At 36.8% G+C, this 19934-nt stretch overlaps 1 protein-coding gene across 1 annotated transcript in view; it reads right to left on the bottom strand.

Annotated features, from left to right (window-relative positions):
- The window catches only part of ACER3 (alkaline ceramidase 3), a 126741-nt gene that overhangs the window by 74204 nt on the left and 32603 nt on the right, over positions 1-19934 (bottom strand). The window contains exon 2 of the mRNA XM_045817961.1: positions 7675-7785. Coding sequence (XP_045673917.1) covers positions 7675-7785 — 111 coding nt within the window. The remainder of the gene's footprint in view (positions 1-7674; positions 7786-19934) is intronic.

Here is a 19934-nt window from a genome sequence, read left to right as displayed (position 1 = left end):
GAAGATATCTTTGATTCGTTTGTTGATCTGTTATGAGGATCTCTTCCTTTTATAAAGTGTGTATACCTGGGGTATAATACAGTAGAAAAATAAAGAAGAAGAGAAAGATAGACAAAGGGATTATGTGGTTTCAAAGCAGCTATAACTGGGATGGTGAATTAAATTGAAATCATGCTTACTGGGAGAACTGGCAATTGCTATGAGACACAGGTGGGAAAAAATATGAAAAAATGTTTTTAACTCTTAATTTCCCTAATTCTTTCTCATTCCTCAAACTGAACCATTTGAGAACAAATTGCAAGGACTATGACCTTTTACCCCTAAATACTTTAGCATGTGTCTCCTAAGCAGCGACATTCTCTTATATAATCACATTATATAATGTGATTATATAATGTGATTATATAAAAGAATGTGATCACATACAATGATCAAATTTAGGAAATTTATCATTAATGCAATATTATTATTTTATATACAAACAGGTCACTTGTTTTATAGTGCCCTCAGTTTGGGTCTCTCTAAGTTTTTTCTCATCATCTGATGCATGTTATGCACTTTCAGTAGTAATACTGTACAAACAATGTTTCCTTTTCAATGTCTCACTCCAGGAAGAACCAGTTAGTTTATACCATCATTAATGACGTTCAATTTAATTACTTGAATAAAGTGTTACTGGCCAGATTTCCGCATTGTTACCATTTTTTCATTTGTAATTGATGAATCATCTGTCAGAAGATACTTTCAGGATGTATAATTATCATGTAATTATCAATCCACATACTTTCACTCAAAATTTTTAACATTCACTGATGACACTTATCTGAATCAGTTACTATGATGGTAGTTGCAAAATGGTTATTTTTCTTTTTAAAAAACCTTGTCATTCTGTTTATATGTATAGTTGGTAATTCTACTCTTTAAAAAATGCTTTTCCTACTTCCAGCAAGATGGAGGCATAGGTGGATGCACCGTACCTCCACGCACAACCAAGACTGGAACAACAACAATTTAGAGGCAGAAAAACACCCAGAACTGACAGAAAATTTATCTGAATGGAAGTCATACAGCCAAGAAGTTGAAATAGACCCATTTATCCAGACCTGTAGGAGGGGCAAAGACAAGCTGCTGGGCATGGGTTGCGGCGCAGAGAGCAGGGAGAATTGGGTGCATAAGGCAACCAGGAGCGTGTAAGGCATCTGGGGCGCGCAAGATCGCAGCAGGTGGACCCTGAGTATGCAAGCGGCAGCTGGCAGACCCAGTGAGCTGGCAATTGTGGAGCAGGGCAGAGTGAGCAACCAAGGATCCCAGGGAAGGGACTGAGGTCCCACGGAGAAGGGAGCTACCACCATTGTTCCTTCTCGACCCTGCCCCCACATAAACGTCACAATCTAGCGACTGGGGTGCCCAGCCCCAGTGAACACCTAAGGCTCCGCCCCTCCCCAAAACAGGAGCGACCAGACCAAAGGAAAAGAGAGAGAGAGAGAGAGAGAGAGAGAGAGAGAGAGAGAGAGAGAGAGAGAGAGATGGCTCAAACAGAAGAACAAATCAGAGCCCCAGAACTCATCCTTTTGAGCGACCAAGAGATAGCTAACCTATCAGATGCACAGTTCAAAACACTGGTGATCAGGAAGCTCACAGAATTGGTTGATTTTGGTTGCAAATTAGATGAACAAATGCAGGTTACCAAAAAAGAAATGAAGGAAATTGCATAGGGAACCAATAGTGATGGGAAGGAAACTGGGACTCAAAACAATAGAGTGGACCAGAAGGAAGAAAATAAACAACCAAACAGGAAAGAATGGAGAAATAAGAATTCAAAAAAACGAGAAGCTTAGGAACCTCCAGGACATCTTTAAAGGTTCCAACATCCGAATTATAGGGGTACCAGAAGGGGAAGAGGTAGAGCAACAGATTGAAAACGTATTTGAACAAATAATAAAGGAGAACTTTCCCATTCTGGCAAAGGAAATAGACTTCCAGGAAGTCCAGGAAGCTCAGAGAGTCCCAAAGAAGTTGGACCAAAGAAGAAACACACCAAGGCACATCATAATTACATTAGCCAAGGTAAAAATGAAGGAGAGAATCCTAGAAGCAGCAAGAGATAAGGGGACAGTAACCTACAGAGGAGTTCCCATCAGACTGTCAGCTGATTTCTTAAAAGAGACCTTACAGGCAAGAAGGGGCTGGAAAGAAGAATTCAAGTCATGAAAGACAAGGACCTATATCCCAGATTACTCTATCCAGCAAAGCTCTCATTTACAATGGAAGGGCAGATAAAGTGCTTCTCAGATGAGGTCAAGTTAAAGGAGTTTATCATCACCAAGCCCTTATTTTATGAAATGTTAAAGGGATTTATCTAAGAAAAGAAGATACAGAAAAAACATGTATAGTAAAAGGGCAGCAAACTCACAGCTATTAACAACCACACCTAAAGCAAAACCAAAACAAACTAAGCAAACTAGAACAGGAACAGAACCATAGAAATGGAGATCACATGGAGGGTTAGCAACAGGGGAGTAGGAGGAGGAGAGAGGGGGAAAAGGTACAGAGAATAAATAGCATAGATTGTAGGTAGGAAATAGACAGGAGGAGGGTAAGAATAGTATGAGAAATGTAGAAGCTGAAGAACTTACAAGTTTGACACATGGACATGAACTAAAGGGGGGGGATGTGGGTGGGAGAGGGTGTACAGGGTAGAGGGGAGTGAAGGGGGGAACTGGGACAACTGTAATAGCATAATCAATAAAATATATTTTAAAAAATGATTTTCCTTCTCACACCATTTGTTTGTTGATAGTTAATATGAAATTGTGAATTTTTTATACCATGTGCTATAACTTGATACTGTCATTTTTCATTTGGAACCTCAAATTATCCCAGTTTTCCCAAAATGCCTTCTATGTCATTTTAACACAACCCCCTCATTTTTTGAGCACTTACGTACTTTCTGGCATGACAAAATGTTCCAGGCTCATCTTGTACTTTCCCTGCCTCATCCTAAGAATCAGCCATTTCTTCAACAAAACTTGATTCCTTTTAGTGAGGAAAAATGTTTACAAACCAAGGCCTCCACAATGGATGTGTGCATTGCTACCTAAGCCTCATTGTTTCTAGGTCCTTTCAGAGTACAGAATATGTGAAATCTTTTTTTTAAAAATCATGCTGATATCTCTAATTCCAATTTAATACCACAGAGTTCTTCCTGGCCTTCCTCCAACCAAATTTATCTCATTTCTTCCAAGAGAAACAGCCTTCAACAGTATCAGTACATTTCCTCATTTGCTTAATCCTAAAGTGCATACAAAAATAACTTCAGAATTACTATACTCATACCACCAACAATAACGGTACAGTAAATAAAGTTAGAAAAGTAAAGTTCAAGATTTCACTAAATTTCCTTTTGTATTCAAACTGGAGCTGAGTAATGAGACTACTGTGCCAAAGTTAACTGAATTAGTACTTTCACTTTCTCCCATGTGGTTATGTTTTCCATTTGATAAATAATATAGTACATTTTTATCAAGATTTTATATTTTTAGAGCAGTTTTTAGGTTCAGAGCAAAATTGAAGAAAAGATACAACCATTTTCCTTATAATCCTTGCACCCCCAACATGCATAGCCTCCCTTATTACCAACACCCCCCACCACGGTGGTAACGTTTGTTACAAACGTTTGTAACATTTGTTCAACGTTTGTTGAACCTACATTATTACACCATTGGCACCTGAAGTCCACAGTTTGCATTATGGCTCACTCTTGGTGTTGCACATTCTGTAAGTGTGAACAAATACATAATGACATGTATCTACCATTCTAGCATCACTAATAATAGTTTCATTGTCCTAAAAATCCACTATTTATCTTTCACTCCCCAGTAACTCCTGTCCATCACCAATCTTTTCACTCTCTGCATAGTTTTGCCTTTTCTAGAATGTCATCAAGTTGGAATCATATAGGATGTAGCCTTTTCAGAGTGTCTTCTTTCACTTAGTAATATGCCTTTAAGGTTCTTCCTTCGTTTTTTCATGGCTTGATAGCTCACTTCTTTTTGGTGCTGAGTAACATTCCATTGTCTGGAGGTACCACAGTTTACTTACCACGTTCACCTACTGAAAGACATCTTGGTTGCTTCCAGGTTTTGACAATTATGAATACAGCTGGTAAAACATCTGTGTGAAGGTTTTTGCGTGCACATAAGTTTTCAGCTCTTTTGGGTAAACATCAAGGGGCATGCTTGCTGAATCATGTGACTATAAGTTTAGATTTTTCAGAAACTGCCAAAGTGGCCACACCATTTTGCATTCCCACCAGCAATGAATGAGAGTTCCTGTTACTTCACATTCTCACCTGCACTCGGTGTTTTCAGTGTTCTTGATTTTGGCAATTGTAATAGACATGTAGTAGAAGCTCACTGTTATTTTAATTTGCATTTCCCTGATGACAGTTGATGTGGAGTATCTTTTCATATTATTTTTAATTCATATATCCTCCTTGGTGAGGTGTCTGTTACACAGGCTGTTTGTTTCATTATTGTTGACTTTTATATTTATATCTTATATACAAAGAGTTTTGTGCATATTTGGGATAACAGTCCTTTATCAGGTGTGCCTTTTGCAATTCGTTTTTCTTTGTATTCAAGTTTAGGATCCCTCCCTTAATTTCCCCTACTCCTATTCTGGTTGTTGTAATTATATTTTTTGAATATGTAAAATTGTAACATGGTTCCAAAATTAAAAATAATAAAAAGGTATACACAGAGAAGTGTCACTCCCTCCTCTATCCTTTCTATACAGCCCTTAGAGTAACCAATTTCATTATTTTGCGGTTCACCCTTTCTATGTCTCTTTCTAAAAAACTAAGAAGTTAATTAAATATATTGAATATTTAATAAGAGCTATTTAAGAAAGGCAGAAAAACAAGCAAGAGAATCAAAATGAGATAAAGAAATAAAAAGGGTCAGAGAGAAAGGGACTGAAATGGAAGACAAGCAAAGATTTAATATATATATAAGTGGAGTCTCTGAAGAAGCAAAACAATGAAACAGAACTTAAATTTAAAACTAATTCTAGAAGACTTTCTGAAAATGAAAAAAGACCAGATTCTATACATTGAAAGGTCCGTTTTTGCCTTATAAAACTGACTTGGAATGGTCAACTCTGAAATGCAGCCTAATAAAACTACTAGATTTTAAAAGTGAAAAAAGTTCTCAAAGCTCTGGGGAAAAGATCAGATGACTTCAAAGAGTAGGAAGATTAGGCTCCCTGTAGACCTCAACAGCAGCATACAAAGAAAGGTACCCGTGGAACAGCATTTTTAATGCAAGATGAGGATTTTATATTCCAACCAAGTTTATCAATTCTAATTTTATTTATTTGGGGGAGAGGGATGATATATATGTTATTAGTTTCTAAATTTTTGACTTATTTCTTTGTTTGAGGCTATTTAATTCAGAAGTATTAGGATACAGTTTCTTTTTGCTTATAATTAGTTGTGGAAGAAGAATGTCCATGAGGCAAAAGGTTTTGATTCTCATTTTCTCTCCTTAAAAATTTTGTATGGATGCAGACTGCTTTATTGGGGTCCATTTTGTGAAAAGAATAAAGGTTTGGGGTGGCTTAAAAAATCTGTAGTTCAAGACTGCCCCCTTCTGTCAGAATAGTGAAGTTCAGTATCCCTTTTCACACATGTACTTATTGGTTGAGGGTATGTGTAGGGGAAGGGTTTGATGTATTTTGTAGTTCTTTTGTTTCAGCAGGATTTTAATTCCTCCCTCTGACTTCCTTCTTTCCCTTTACTAACCCATCTCCAAAGGGTAACTCCCCGTTTCTATTTATCTCTTTCCCAGAAGTAATATATTTCCCAAATTGCCACTGTAGGTCTCAAGACTCTTGCCTTTAGCCAGTATTGTGATCTATCAGGTCTTAGACAGCTTTCAGAAATTTTATATTTATGTGAAGTTTGATCTTTCTATTGGGAGTTTTTGTCAGATTTAGGCCCTCAACTCCTTTCTCTTCTTTTCCATGTAGTTTTCAAATCTCCCTAAGTCTAACACATCAAATACGGTTCTGTTAAACTGTGGTGTTTATTTTTTATTCAAAAACATTTTGAAGTTCATAGTCTTCTTTTTCTCCTAGGAAGGCTGAAAGTGTGGGTTAAGTACAGTTTAATTTACATTATTTCTTTTTTTTTTAATTTACATTATTTCTTAACCTGTATGGTTTTCAGGGAAAACGAGTGGACAAATTCTAACTAGGGAGGCCACCATTATCCTATGACAACCTGGAAATCCGTCAGGTCTTTTTATTCCTATTGTTATTAATTATTGTGATTGTGATATTTTATAAACATCCTTAACATACCCCAGGATTTAAAGCAAAGGGCTAAATTGTGGACAAGTCTTCCTTTTGAAGAAAAATCAAGTAATTTTCTTAAAACACCATGCAAAGACAAACAAATTCAGAAATCAAAGTCTCTCATATCACCCTGACCAGTATGGCTCAGTTAGTTAGGCATCCTCTGGCAAAATAAAAGGACACAGATCCAATTCCCATTCAGGGCACATGCCTGGGTTGCGGGTTCAATCTCCAGTCAGGGCACACATGACAGGCAACCAGTCAATGCTTCTCTCTCACATCGATGTTTCACTCCCCCTCTTCTTCCTCCCATCCCCTCTCTCTGAAAATAAATAATAAAACCTAAAAAAAGTCTCTCATACTAGCAAAGTAGAATCTGATATGATACACTATAGCTTACAACTTTGTGGTAGTTAGAAGTCCTTAATGCTCATGTGTAAATAAAGTCTACTTTGAGCTAAAATAAAAGAAATTGTGTTTATTTAGAAAGTTATATAAAAGAAATAAACTAGAATCCATGTTCTTTGCTATTTTTGTCTTTATGATGATAAGGCAATAACATGACAGAGTGATTTTCCCATCTGGGGCTCTAATAAAGTTCATTCATCCATCTACCCAACATTTATTGAGGACCATGAAATTGCCAAATAATAGGGACACAAAGGTAACTAAGACAAGCCTTTGCCTCACAGGAAGTAGAGGAATATATGGAAGTTGCAGAAGATTAGATACAGTACAGTGTTCTTTACAAAAAGTCTAAAAATATGTGAACCATACTATACATACTTTTAACAATACATATGCATGCAGTATAAATACAAAAATGTGGGAAAATGATAATTAAATTCAGTATAAAAGTTCATTCTGGGAGGTTGAGGTGGGAGAATGAGGGGAATAAAATCAGGTAGGAAAATAAAAGGAAGCTCCAATTTTATCTATAATGTATTTCTTTAAAAAAGAAAGAGTAAGATCTGAAATAATTGCAAAGTGCTAAGATACAACAAAAGTTGATAATAAGATACATGGGTTATCTGTTACATTACCTCTAGTGTTTTCTGTATGCTTAAAATAGTTTGTGATTTAAAAAATGTGTTCAACTGATTCTGGGCACAATACTTTCAAAATTCCAAGTAAATGATTTTTCAACATTGGAGCTGAGGTCAAGACAAATAGCAAGATTTGTGAAGTTGTAATTCAGAAGTTTCGGAACATGTTCAAGTTGTGTAATGACACAAAATTGAGAACCCATATTAGGAATGAGTGAGAAAAACAACCTGAACACTGTACATCATTTTGTAGATGAAGTGTTGTACGTACCTGTGAGCGCTAAATAAGAAGCGATGTACCGCTTTTCCAGTCCATCTCTAACACTTTGAATTGCACCAAAAATCGGAGGTATAATCATAATCAGGTTACTCACTGTATTCCCTACAAGAGAAAACCACAAGGAGATAATTATGTTAATCAATACTACTTTAAATAAAGATATATACACTTGGCCCTCAACAAAATTAAACAGATAACTTCTCAGAAAGATAGTGGAATGACATTTACATGGTGCTAAATGAAAATTTCTTAAAAGAATGCAAGTAACATAAAGATACCTTCAGACAAAGGAAACTAAGAATTGTCAACCTGATCATCCACTAAATTAAATTCTAAAAGTAAAAAGAAAAAATATCTCAGAAAAAAACCTCAAAGATACAGCAGAAAACGAGTTGGAGAAGGCAACCCACATCAACGCCAGTGAAAGAATGGTCCCTGGATATAGTATGACAAGATAAAACACAGGACTGAGTTAGTTTTGTCTACCAAATTAAACAGCAACAAATCAGGGTTTGCATTTTGCATTTCTTTTTAAAATGTCATTTTTATGGTAATGTTTTTAGTTTCTAGTTTCTGTTTCTAGTAAAGCATGAAAGGCAATGACTCTTAATCTGATCTTTGTTCTTCTCTTTAAAAAACAGAGCTTAACCATGAATAGCAAAGAAACAATTAAAAAACAACAACAACAGCCCAAATAAATAGTAAAATGGGGAAGGAAATGGCTAAACTATTTTATAAATTGATTCTGGGCAGAATAAGTAGCACAATACGTTCAAAATTCCAAATAAATGATTTTTCAACACTGGAGCTGAGGTCAAGACAAATAGCAATTACTGGACATGCATAGAACACTCTACCCTACAACGGCAACACATACATTCTTTCTCAAGTGCTTATGGGACATTTTCCAGGACAGTCCATATGTTAGGCTATAAATTAAGTCTCAACAGACTTAAAAAGATAAATATCATCTGAAGTATCTCCTCCAGAGAGAAGAGGGAATTTCAGGGGAGAATGGGATGGGTTTATAGGAACAAATATGAAGGACACATAGACAAAAACTGGGGGCGGGGGGGGGTAATGGGAGGGATGTGAGGAGGGATGGGTGGGTGGGCTGGAATGGGAGTAAAAGGCAGAAAACTGTACTTGAACAATGATTACAATAATAAAGTGAACAAACAAACAAACAAATAAAATAAAGTGTCTCCTCCAGCCACAACAAAATGTAGTTAGGAATAAATAATGAAAGGAAAACTGGAAATTTTCACAAACTTATGAAAATTAAACAACATATTTTTTGAACAACCAATGGATCAAGGAAGAAATTACAAGGGAAATCAGAAAAAAGAGGACTTCAAATGAATACACAATAGAACAACATTGATAGAACACAACAAAAGCAGTGCTAAAGGGAAATTTTATAGCTATAAACACTGACATAAAAAACAAGGATCTTCAAGCTGATTTGAAAGAATGCTCTTTAGGAACATGAAAATATACAACACACTGGTAGAGGTAACTATATAGTCAAATTCAGAACACTCTAATAGAGTAATAAGACAGTGGATTAATCACTCTAGTATAAAGGTAAAAGGAAAAAATTATTAAAACTAACTAGAGTTTATAATAATTTATTAATGAATACACAATAAAAAACAGGTAAACTGTGATATCAAAAACCTACAAGGCTAGAGTTTTAGTATGGGAAGTTCAGTTATCAGCATAAAAGAGGCTGTTATATGTCAGCAACATGGTAATCACAAAGAAATAAAAACCTAAAGTAGATACACAAAAAAATTAAGAGAGGGAACTAAAGCACACCACTACAGAAAATCACCAATTCACAAGGCATCAGGAGATGAAGAAAGGTGTAAGGGAACTACAAAACAACTACAAAGGCATTAGTAGTCCTCAGTAGGCATTAGTAAATCCTAACCTATTAATAATTATTCTAAATGGCCCTGGTTGGTGTGGCTCAGTGGATTGTGTGCCGGCCTGCAAACCAACAGGTCGCCAGTTCGATCCCCAGTCAGGGAATATGCCTGAGTTGTGGGTTCAGTCCCCAGTCTGGGAGTGCACAAGAAGCAACCAATCAATATCTCTTTCTCACATCACTATTTCTCTCCCTCTCTTTCTCCCTCCCTTCCCCTCTCTCTAAAAATAAATAAAATCTTTTTAAAAATTTACAGAATAAATAAATGATTGGCTGGATGAAGAAAACAATTTAAAAAAATAATTAAATCTCTAAATGTAACTGGATTAAATTCTCCAAGAGGTTCACTTCAGCTTTAAGGACACACATGGACTCAAAGTGAAGTGATGAAAAAGATAAGCCATGCAAGTGAAAACCAAAAAAGATCAAGAGTAGCTACTCTTATATCAGATAAAATAGACTTAAAATAGACTTTAAGCCAGAAACTGTAACAAAAGACAAAGAAGATCACTATTTAATAATTAAAGGTTAATTCATCAAAAGAATATAATAATTGTAAATATATATGCACTCAACATATTAAGCAAATACAGTTCTGAAGGAAGAAATAGACAACAATATAATAGTAGGGGACTTTTAATACCCTACCTTCTACAATAGATAGATCATCCAGACAGAAAATCAATGCAGTAGATTCCCTTAAATTCCAAGACACCTCCCTCCCAAAACCACGAACACTATGGTTTTTTTTAATACATATATACCTACGATAAAGTTTATAGCTACTCTTTGGCATATCCAAATTGCTAGCATCACTACTCTTGTGCTTTGGGGCCACTACTAAGTAAAATATGGGTTACTTATGAGGCAGAATAGTAAGATGGGTAAGCAGAATGGGGAGACAAGAAAATTAAACATGGCCAAACAGTGTGAGCAACTTACAGTCAGCCGGAGAATTGCAAAAACTTACCTCCCCTAACCAAGGGCAAATGGGTTATACCTCTTCTCCCTAACCAAAGAATACATAGCTTAAATCTCTCTGGTCTGGGAGATAGAGAACAGAGAGCCAATTAACATCATTTGTGCCAGGTAAACCCAAGGACAGATGAAGTCTGGGGAACAAATAACAAAAACCCCATTAAAAGCCAGAGAGACTCAAGACAAAAGTAAAACAGTAATAGCGGATCAAAGAATATTCCCAAAACCTCACTATGTGCTCATTCTGACACATCACCATATTAAAAATGTACCTGGAATCCTGGCTCAAGTGGCTCAGTGGACTGAGTGCCACCCTGAGAATCAAAAGGTCGCTGGTTCAATTCCTAGTCAGGGCACATGCCTGGGTTGCAAGAGGCAACCCAACTGGGGATATGCAAGAGGCAACCAACTGATGTATCTCTCGCACATCGATGTTTCTCTCCCTCTCTTTTTCCTTCCCTCCCCATCTTTCTCTAAAAATAAATAAATAAAGTCTTTTTTTTAAATGTACCTGGAAATCTAACAAATATTCTGTCAAAACCCTCCCCTAAGATCCTCACTCACAGAAAAAAGATAGGAAGCTCTCAGAACAAAGATGTAGGGAGAGCTTGCTCTAGAGCATACCCATGCTTCTTCTTGGGCATGAACTTTTTATTTCCTCCTAAATTCCAAGGGTCTCAAGGAGACTTGTGGCCAGGGGAGCAGTGGGCAGTGGCAGCTCGACCCAGGCTCACCCTCTGATCCTGTCTCCAGGGCGCCCTTTTCTCTGACTTTCCAGTGAGCTAGCAGCAGCCCCACCCTGGCTCACTCCTTTCCTATATAATGTTTCTAAAGAGCCAAAGCAGACTCACCTAGGGCTCTCTCCTGTCACTTCTTCCACTCTAAGTCCTTCCTGGGTTTCACTGTCCACAGCCTTAATAAACATACTCTCAAAATCACCCGGATTTGTGTTGTGAAAACTTTTCCTACACTAAGTCAAGAATCCACACACTACCAGCAGGCCAGAGGCAGACCTGCTCCTGGACAGTGCCTGTCTGGTAACATATGAACACAAGCAGTGCAATAGCACCAGAGTTGATCTGGTAAGTGAAACAGCTACTAAGTGACTAACGGGCGAGGAGCCTATAAAGTGCAGATATGCTGAGTGAAGAAATGATTCACAGAGCAGGAGAGTGAGAGTTTTCATCATCATGTTACTCAGACAGCATTCAACTTCAAACTTATGAATTGTTTATTTCTGGAAATTTATTTCCAATATTTGCAGACTGCAGTTCTGAAACTGTGGAAAGCAAAACCACAAATAAGAGGGAACTACTGTACAGAAAAGCTGGACTTCAACTATACTTGAGACCAAATAACCCTAACGGAGATACAAAACATTTTACCTAAGAGGAGCAGAACACACATTCCCATCAAGCATGTATGAAACACTCTCCGGGACAGATCAGATAGATCATATGACAGATCATAAAACAAGTCTTAGCAAATTTAAGAAGACTGAAATCACACAAAGTCTTAGGTTAGCCAAAAAGTTCATTTAGTTTTTTTCCGTACAGTGGCTCTGGTAGTGCTCAGTTGCCTTTAATTTTAGTTGAAACAATTTTGTTAGAGTGTATCGTGACAGCTATCATATTAGTGTTTGTTTGTTTTTTAAGATTTTATTTATTTATTTTTAGAGAGGGAAGGGAAGGAGAAAGAGAGAGAGAGAGAAAGAAACATCAATGTGTGGTTGCTGGGGGCCCTGGCCTACAACCCAGGCATGTTCCCTGACTGGGAATCGAACCTGCGACACTTTGGTTCGCAGCCCACGCTCAGTCCACTGAGCTACGCCAGCCAGGGCATATTAGTATTTTTTAAAAACATCAAAATTGGTAAATTTTTGTGAAGCCATTTTAATATTAAAGAGTGAAAACAGGTACACAATATTTTCAGCATATTATGCTTTATTATTTCAAGTAAGATAAAAACACAACTGAAATGTTAAAAAAGTTTGTGCATGTATGGAGAAGATGTCTATGGAGAAGGTGCTGTGGCTGATCGAACGTGTCAAAAGTGGTTTGCAAAGTTTCTTAGTGTTATGGACATTTTGGCCAAATAATTCTTTGCTGTGGGACTGTCTTATGCATTGGAAGATGTTTAGCTGCACCCCTCTATCCACTAGTAGCAACACAGCGGGAGATAACCAACATACTCAAAATATCCAAATCAATAAAGTTATTAGTGAAAATGAAAAATGTCTTTTATTTTACGGAAAAAACTAAATAGACTTTTTGGCCAACCCAGTATCTTTTCCAACCACATGATATAAAACTAGAAATCAGTAACAGGAGGAAAACTGGAAATTCATACATGTATGGAAGTTAAACAACATAATACCTGAACAACCAGTAGAGCAAAGAAATCAAAATGTAAATTAAAAAATATCTTCAATCAAATGCAAATGAAAACACAACATACCAAAACTTAGAGGATACAGCTCAAGAGGAAAGTTTATAGCAATAAATGCCAACATTAAGAAATATCTCATTCCCAGTCAGTGCACGTGCCTGGGTTGCAGGCCACGGCCCCCAGCAACCGCACATTGATGTTTCTCTCTCTCTCTTTCTCCCTCCCTTTCCTCTCTAAAAATAAATTTTAAAAAAATCTTAAAAGAAAAAAGAAATATCTCAAATAGACAACCTAACTTTACACCTCAAAAAACTAGAAAAAGAACAAACTAAGCCCAAAGTTAGGAGAAGAAAAGAAATGAAGATCAGAGTGGAAATAAATGACCTATATCAATTTCATGTCTTCAAACTAAGAGATGGTTTTTTGGAAAGATAAACACAATGAACAAAACTTTAGCTAGACTGAATCAGAAAAAGGACACAAATAAATAAAATCAGAAATGAAAGACAGCATTACAACTTATACCACATAAATACAAGGGTCATGAGAGACTACTATGAACAATTACATGCCACCAAAAAACCTAGAAGAAATGGATAAATTCCTAGCTATATACAATCTAACATGACTGATCAGGAAAAAAAGAAAATCTGAATGGACCAATAACAAGTAAGGAGATTGAATCAGTAATCAAAAGCCTCCCAACACAGAAAATCTGAGGGCATGTGGTTTCACTGACAAATTCTACTAAATGTTTTTTAAAAAATTAACACTGAAACTTTTCAAACTCTACTAAAAAAAAAAAAAAAGAAGACGGAACCGTGGCCTGGTGGCTCAGTTGACTGGAGAGTTGTCTTGTACACCAAAAGGTTATGGGTTCAATCCCTGTTCAGGGCATATACCTAGGTTCCAGGTTTGGTCCCCAGTTGGGTCACATATGGGAGGCAACCAATCGGTATTTCTCTCTCTCACCAATGTTTCTGTCTCTTATCAATGCCCCCCCCCCCCCGTCTGTCTCTCTCTGTCTCTCATCTGTCTCCCCTTCTCTCTCTCTCATACTCACACATTCAATAAACATATCCTTGGATGAGGACTTAAAAAAAAAAACTAGAAGAGGGAATACTTTCAAACTCATTTTATAAGGCCAGAAATACCCTGACACCCAAGCCAGATAAGGATACTACAAGAAAATTATAGGCTGATATCCCTAATAAAGGTAGATGCAAAAATTCTCAACAAGATGTTAACAAATAGAATTAAATGACACATTAAAAGAATCATACACCATGATCACCTCGGATTCATCCCTGTGATGCAAGGATGATTCCACTGTGAAGTCAATAAATGTGATACACATGTTAATAAAATTTAAAATAAAATTAATCTCAATAGATGCAGAAAAAGCTTCTGACAAAATACAACATCCATTTGTGATAACAATGCTCAACAAATTGGGCATGAAAAGAATATACCTCCCACAACAAAGGCCATATATGGCAAGCCCACAGGCAACATTATGCTTAAGAGTGAGGGACTGAAAACTTTTCTTCTAACATTAAGAACAAGACAAGGGTCCTGACTCCCTCCCACTAGTGCTATTCAACATAATACTAGAAATGCTTGCCAGATCAATCAAGCAAAAAAAGGAAATAAAAGGCATCCAAACTGTCTTTGTTTGCAGATGATATGATCTTACAGATAGAAAACTTAAGACTCCAACAAAAAACTGCTAGAACTAATCAACAAATTCAGTCAAGTTGTAGGATACAAAATCAAAATGCAGACAACAGCTGTTTCTATACAATAAAAATAAAACATCTGAAAAAGAAATAAAGAAAACACTCTCATTCACAATTTCATCAAAAACAATAAAATACTGCCCTGGCTGGCATAGCTCAGTGGATTGAGCGCGGGCTGCGAACCAAAGTGTGGCAGGTTTGATTCCCAGTCAGGCCACATGCCTGGGTTGCAGGCCACGGTCCCCAGCAACTGCACATTGATGTCTCTCTCTCTCTCTCTCCCTCCCTTCCCTCTCTAAAAATAAATAAATAAAATCTTAAAAAAAAAAAAGCTTCCGAGATTGAGACATGCAAAATAGCATAACTATTAAAAAAACAACAACAACAACAACAACAATAAAATACTAACAAATTTAACATTTCACTAAGGTGGAGGCAGATCTGTATACTGCAAACTATAAGACTTTGATATCCCATGTTCACAGATTAGAAGAATTAATATTGTTAAATTGTCCAAACTTCTCAAACCCAACTATATATTCAGTGAAATACCTATCAAAATTCCAAAGGTGTTTTTCATAGAAATAGAAAAAAATCCTAAAATTTATATGGAACCACAAAAGACCCTGAATTGCCATAGAAATCCTGAGAAAGAACAAAGCCGGAGGCATCACAACTTCCTGATTTCGCACAATACTACAAAGCTATAGTAATCAAAACAGTATGGTACTGGCAAAAACCATGCATACACCACTGGAACAAAATCAAGGGCCCAGAGATAAACCATTGCACATATGGTCAACTAATATTTGACAAGGGAGCCAAGAACACTCAATGAGGAAATGATAGTCTCTTCAATAAATGGTGCTGGGAAAATAGGATAACCACATGCAGAAGAATGAAACTGGACCTCTATCTTACAATACTCATAAAAATGAACTCTAAATGGTTTGAGACTTAAGCATAAGACCTGAAACTAAGATTTCTAGAAGAAAATATAGGGGAAAGGCTCCTTAACACTGGTCTTGGCAATAATTTTTGGATATAATACCAAAAGCACAAGCAACAAGAGCAAAAATAAACAAGTAGGACTGTATCACACACAAAAAACTTTTGGATATTAAAAGAAACATAGGGGAAAGTAAAGGGGGGGAAGAGGGACAACTGTTACTGAACAACAATAAAAAATAAAAAACCCTATAGGAATGACCAAAAAGAAAGGAAACAATCAACAAAATGAAAAGTCAACCTACAGAATGAGGGAAAAATATTTGTAAATTGCCTGATACAGTGTTAATATCCAACTCAATAGAAAAAAAAAAAAGCAATCCAATTAAAAAGGGATAGAGGATCTGAATACCCATTTTTTCAAAGATGACAATAGATGACCAAAAGGTACATGAAAGATACTCAACATCACTAATCAACAGGGAAATGCAAATCAAAAGTGGCTACCATCAAAAAGACAAGAGACAAGTATTGGCAAGGGTGTGGAGAAAAGGGCTCACTGTGCATTGTTGATGAGAATGTAAAGTGGTGCAGTATCTATGGAAAACAGGATGGAGGTTCCTCAAAAAATTAAAAATGGGACAACCATCTGATCCAGCAATCCCACCTCCTGGTATATATCCAAAGGAAATGAAAACAGGATCTCAGAGATCTGCAACCCCATTTTCACTGCAGTGCTCAATGAGGTAAAAAACACAGTATCTAGTATCCAATCAAAGATTATCGGGCATAATCTTTGGAAAAGATTAGATAAAGAGGGAAGAAACACACCCATAATGAAAAAAATAATCAACTGAAACCAATCCACAATTGACAGAGATGTCAGATTTGGCAGATGGATTAAAACAGTTCATATAAAAGTCTAGAAAAACAAACTAACCCAGAGCATCAGAAAACAGATCAATAGTTGTGGGGTAGGGCTTAGGAAGGGGAGACAGTGGACTGAAGAAGGAGGACTTATAGAGGGTCATGAGAAAACTTGGAAGTAGCCCTGGCTGGTGTGGCTCAGTGGACTGAGTGCCAGCCTGTGAAACAAAGGGTCGCCAGTTTGATTCCCAGTCAGGCCACATGCCTGGGTTGCAGGCCAGGTCCCCAGTAGGGGTAGCATAAGAGGCAACCACACATTGATGTTTCTCATCTTCTTTCTCTTATCCTTTCCTCCTCTCTAAAAATAAATAAAATCTTAAAAAAAAAATAAGAAGACTTGGAGGTGATACATATGTTCACTATGTTGATTGTGGTACCATATTTTTCAGACTATAAGATGCACCCCCTCCCCCTGCCATTTGGGAGGAATAATGGTTGTTAATGCTGCTGTTGAGTTCTGTTTACATTTACATTAGTGAAATATTATGTTACTTATGTTATTAAATATTTTACCACATTTTTTGCTTCAAAATTTTTTTTCCTATTTTCCTCCTCTAAAACCTAGGTGCATCTTATAGTCTGAAAAATATGGTAATAGTTTCACATAACATACATCAAACTTAATTTGTACACTTTAAATATATGCATTCTATTGTATATTAGCTATACTTCAATAAAGCTGTTTTGGGATTTGTTTGTTAGTTTTACTTCTAGAGAGTAGAATTGAAGGGTAGGAAGAAAAGAGTCATGGAAAGCACTGCTTTCTGGATGTAACGAGTCTTAACACTAGTCAGATTTTTATCTACTTTTTAATACTTTACTTTGATAAAATAATTAAATAAGTATTTAAGAAAGGGCATAAAGTAGTTGGAGATAGTTTCATAGATGTGATAAGATTTGAGCTAGACGTTGAAAGGAGTGAAAGGAACTAAAATCTACTGATAGCCTAATAAATACCAGGTACCTGACCTCACATTAGACACGTGCTAACTTATTTGCTCTTCACAACAACCTTGTGACATATTATTATCCCATTATACAAAAAATAAAGTCAGGCTATAAGATTATATAATTTACCCAAGTTCTCACGATAAGCAAATGGTGGAGCCAAGCTTTTATTCCAGGTCCATCTGTCCTTACAGCCAACGTTGCTCCCCTTAAATGCGCTAGCACAAAGTTTGTACAAAAATGTCCCTATTAATATGTTTTACATTATATCAAAGAGTATTCCAAATTCTACAAATAGCAAAGTAATTTGCCTAGGTGGAGTGTGAAAACATAAGGTGTGGACCCAGACAGATTGAAAGCTATATTTCTAGCCCTGACCAGTGTGGCTCAATTGGTTGGGCATCGTCTCACAAAGTGAAAAGTCACCGGTCTGATCCCCAGACAGGGCACATGCCTGGGCTGCAGGTTTGGTCCCAAGTTGGGTGCAAGAAGCACCCAAATGATCTCTCTCTTTCACATCAATGTTTCTCTCCCTCTTTCTCTTTCTCTTTCCTTTCCCCTCACTCCAAAAGTAAATAAATAAAATCTTTTTAAAAAAGTTGTATATCCAAACAACAGTTATCAATGGCTTTAAGTAAACCTGTGGAACACAGGTGGCAAACAAGGCCCATGGGCTGAATTGGCCCTCCACCTTGTTTTATCCAGACCGGCACCTTGTTTCTACCCAGCGGTGGCTCCGAGCTCTCACTTAACTGTTAAGGAGTAGTTACACTTATACAGTCCTAAAGTTACATTCGACCCTTTGAAGGCAACCACGAGGCCAATGTGGACCCCAGTGAAAATAAGTTTGACATCCCTGCTGTAGAAAATGTTGAATACTGTGTCATTCAGGAGAGCCCCAGGAAGCAAACTAATAAAAATCTGCCCTGGCTGGTGGAGCTCAGTGGATTGAGCACAGGCCTGCAAACCAAAGGGTCACTCACTGGTTCAATTCCCAATCAGGTCACATGCCTGGGTTGTGGGCCAGGTCCCCAGATGTGGGCACGTGAAAGCAACCACAGATTGATGTTTCTTTCCCTCTTTCTCCTTCCCTTCCCCTCTCTTTAAAAATAAATAAATAAAATCTTTTAAAAAAATCTTTATTGATGAAAGAGACAAAGAAATTGAAACCTGCCCAATAATACATGTAATATTAAATTCAGTTTAGATATCAATATTATGGGTGTCAGAAACACATTTCAAATGACCTGGAAGCAGGGGATTTGGATAGCTACTGGACATCTAGGTCAGATAAAGATGCTACAACCTCTGTATCTCTGTTTAAAGCTAAGTAAACATAGTATTAAAGACATTTTTGACTCCTGAATCACACCTCAGCTTATACCTGTAAATGCAGCTGTGAAGTGACAGATATTATTTCCAATAGCATCAAAACATGTCACACAGCCAGGTACAAACCTAACAAAAGATGTATAAGACTAATAAAACTCCCAGCAGGTTTTTTGGATACAAATTGATAAGCTGATTCTACACTTTATATGAATATTAAAAAGGCCAAGAAGAGCCAAGACAACAACAAAACTAAAGTATTTACACTATTAGATATGAAGGCCTATCTGCAAGGATAGACAAACAGAACAATAGAACTGCTAAGATTTCAAGAACAAACTAAAATTTATAGTCACCTGATTTATGACAAACATGGTCCTGCAGTGCAGTATAAAGAGGGTGGTTTTGCCCTGACCGATGTGGCTCAGTTGTTTGGGTGTCGTCCCACAAAGCAAAAGGTTGCTGGTTGGATCCCTGGTCAGGGCACATGCCTGGGTGGCCGGTTTGGTCTCCGGTCCCCAGTCAGGGCACGTACCAGAGGCAACTGATTGATGTTTCTCTCTCACATCAATGTTTCTCTCTCTTTTTCTCCCTCCCTTTCCCTCTCTCTAGAAATAAAGAAAATCGTATGGCCTTTTCAGTAAAGGAGAAGGGATCAGTTGGGTATTTACATGGAAAAAAAATGAATCTGGATACCAAGCTCACACTTCTTACACAAAAATAATTTCCAGATGTACTGCAGATCTAAATGTAAAAGGTAAAACAATGCAACTTTTAGAAGAAAAAATGGGAGAACATCTTTATGACCTTAGAGTGGCAATGAGTTTTTAAATACCCAATCAGAAACAATTAACCACAAAGGCAAAATGACTACAAGGTCAAGAAGCTAAGGCTACAAAGTTAAATAAGACTATAAAGTCAGGAAGAAAAAAATAAAATATTTTTCAAAAAGCTAATTTAAAGAATAATACATATAAAACTGCTTTGTAAATAAGGGGCCATATAAATGTTAGCTAATTTAATTTTACTGAATAATGCACATAAAATGATCACAGACTATG

This window comes from Phyllostomus hastatus, unplaced genomic scaffold, assembly GCF_019186645.2.
Source record: "Phyllostomus hastatus isolate PE091 unplaced genomic scaffold, TTU_PhHast_1.1 phas_scaffold_317, whole genome shotgun sequence".
NCBI lineage: Eukaryota > Metazoa > Chordata > Mammalia > Chiroptera > Phyllostomidae > Phyllostomus > Phyllostomus hastatus.
This window is presented reverse-complemented; position numbering and strand designations above follow the sequence as displayed.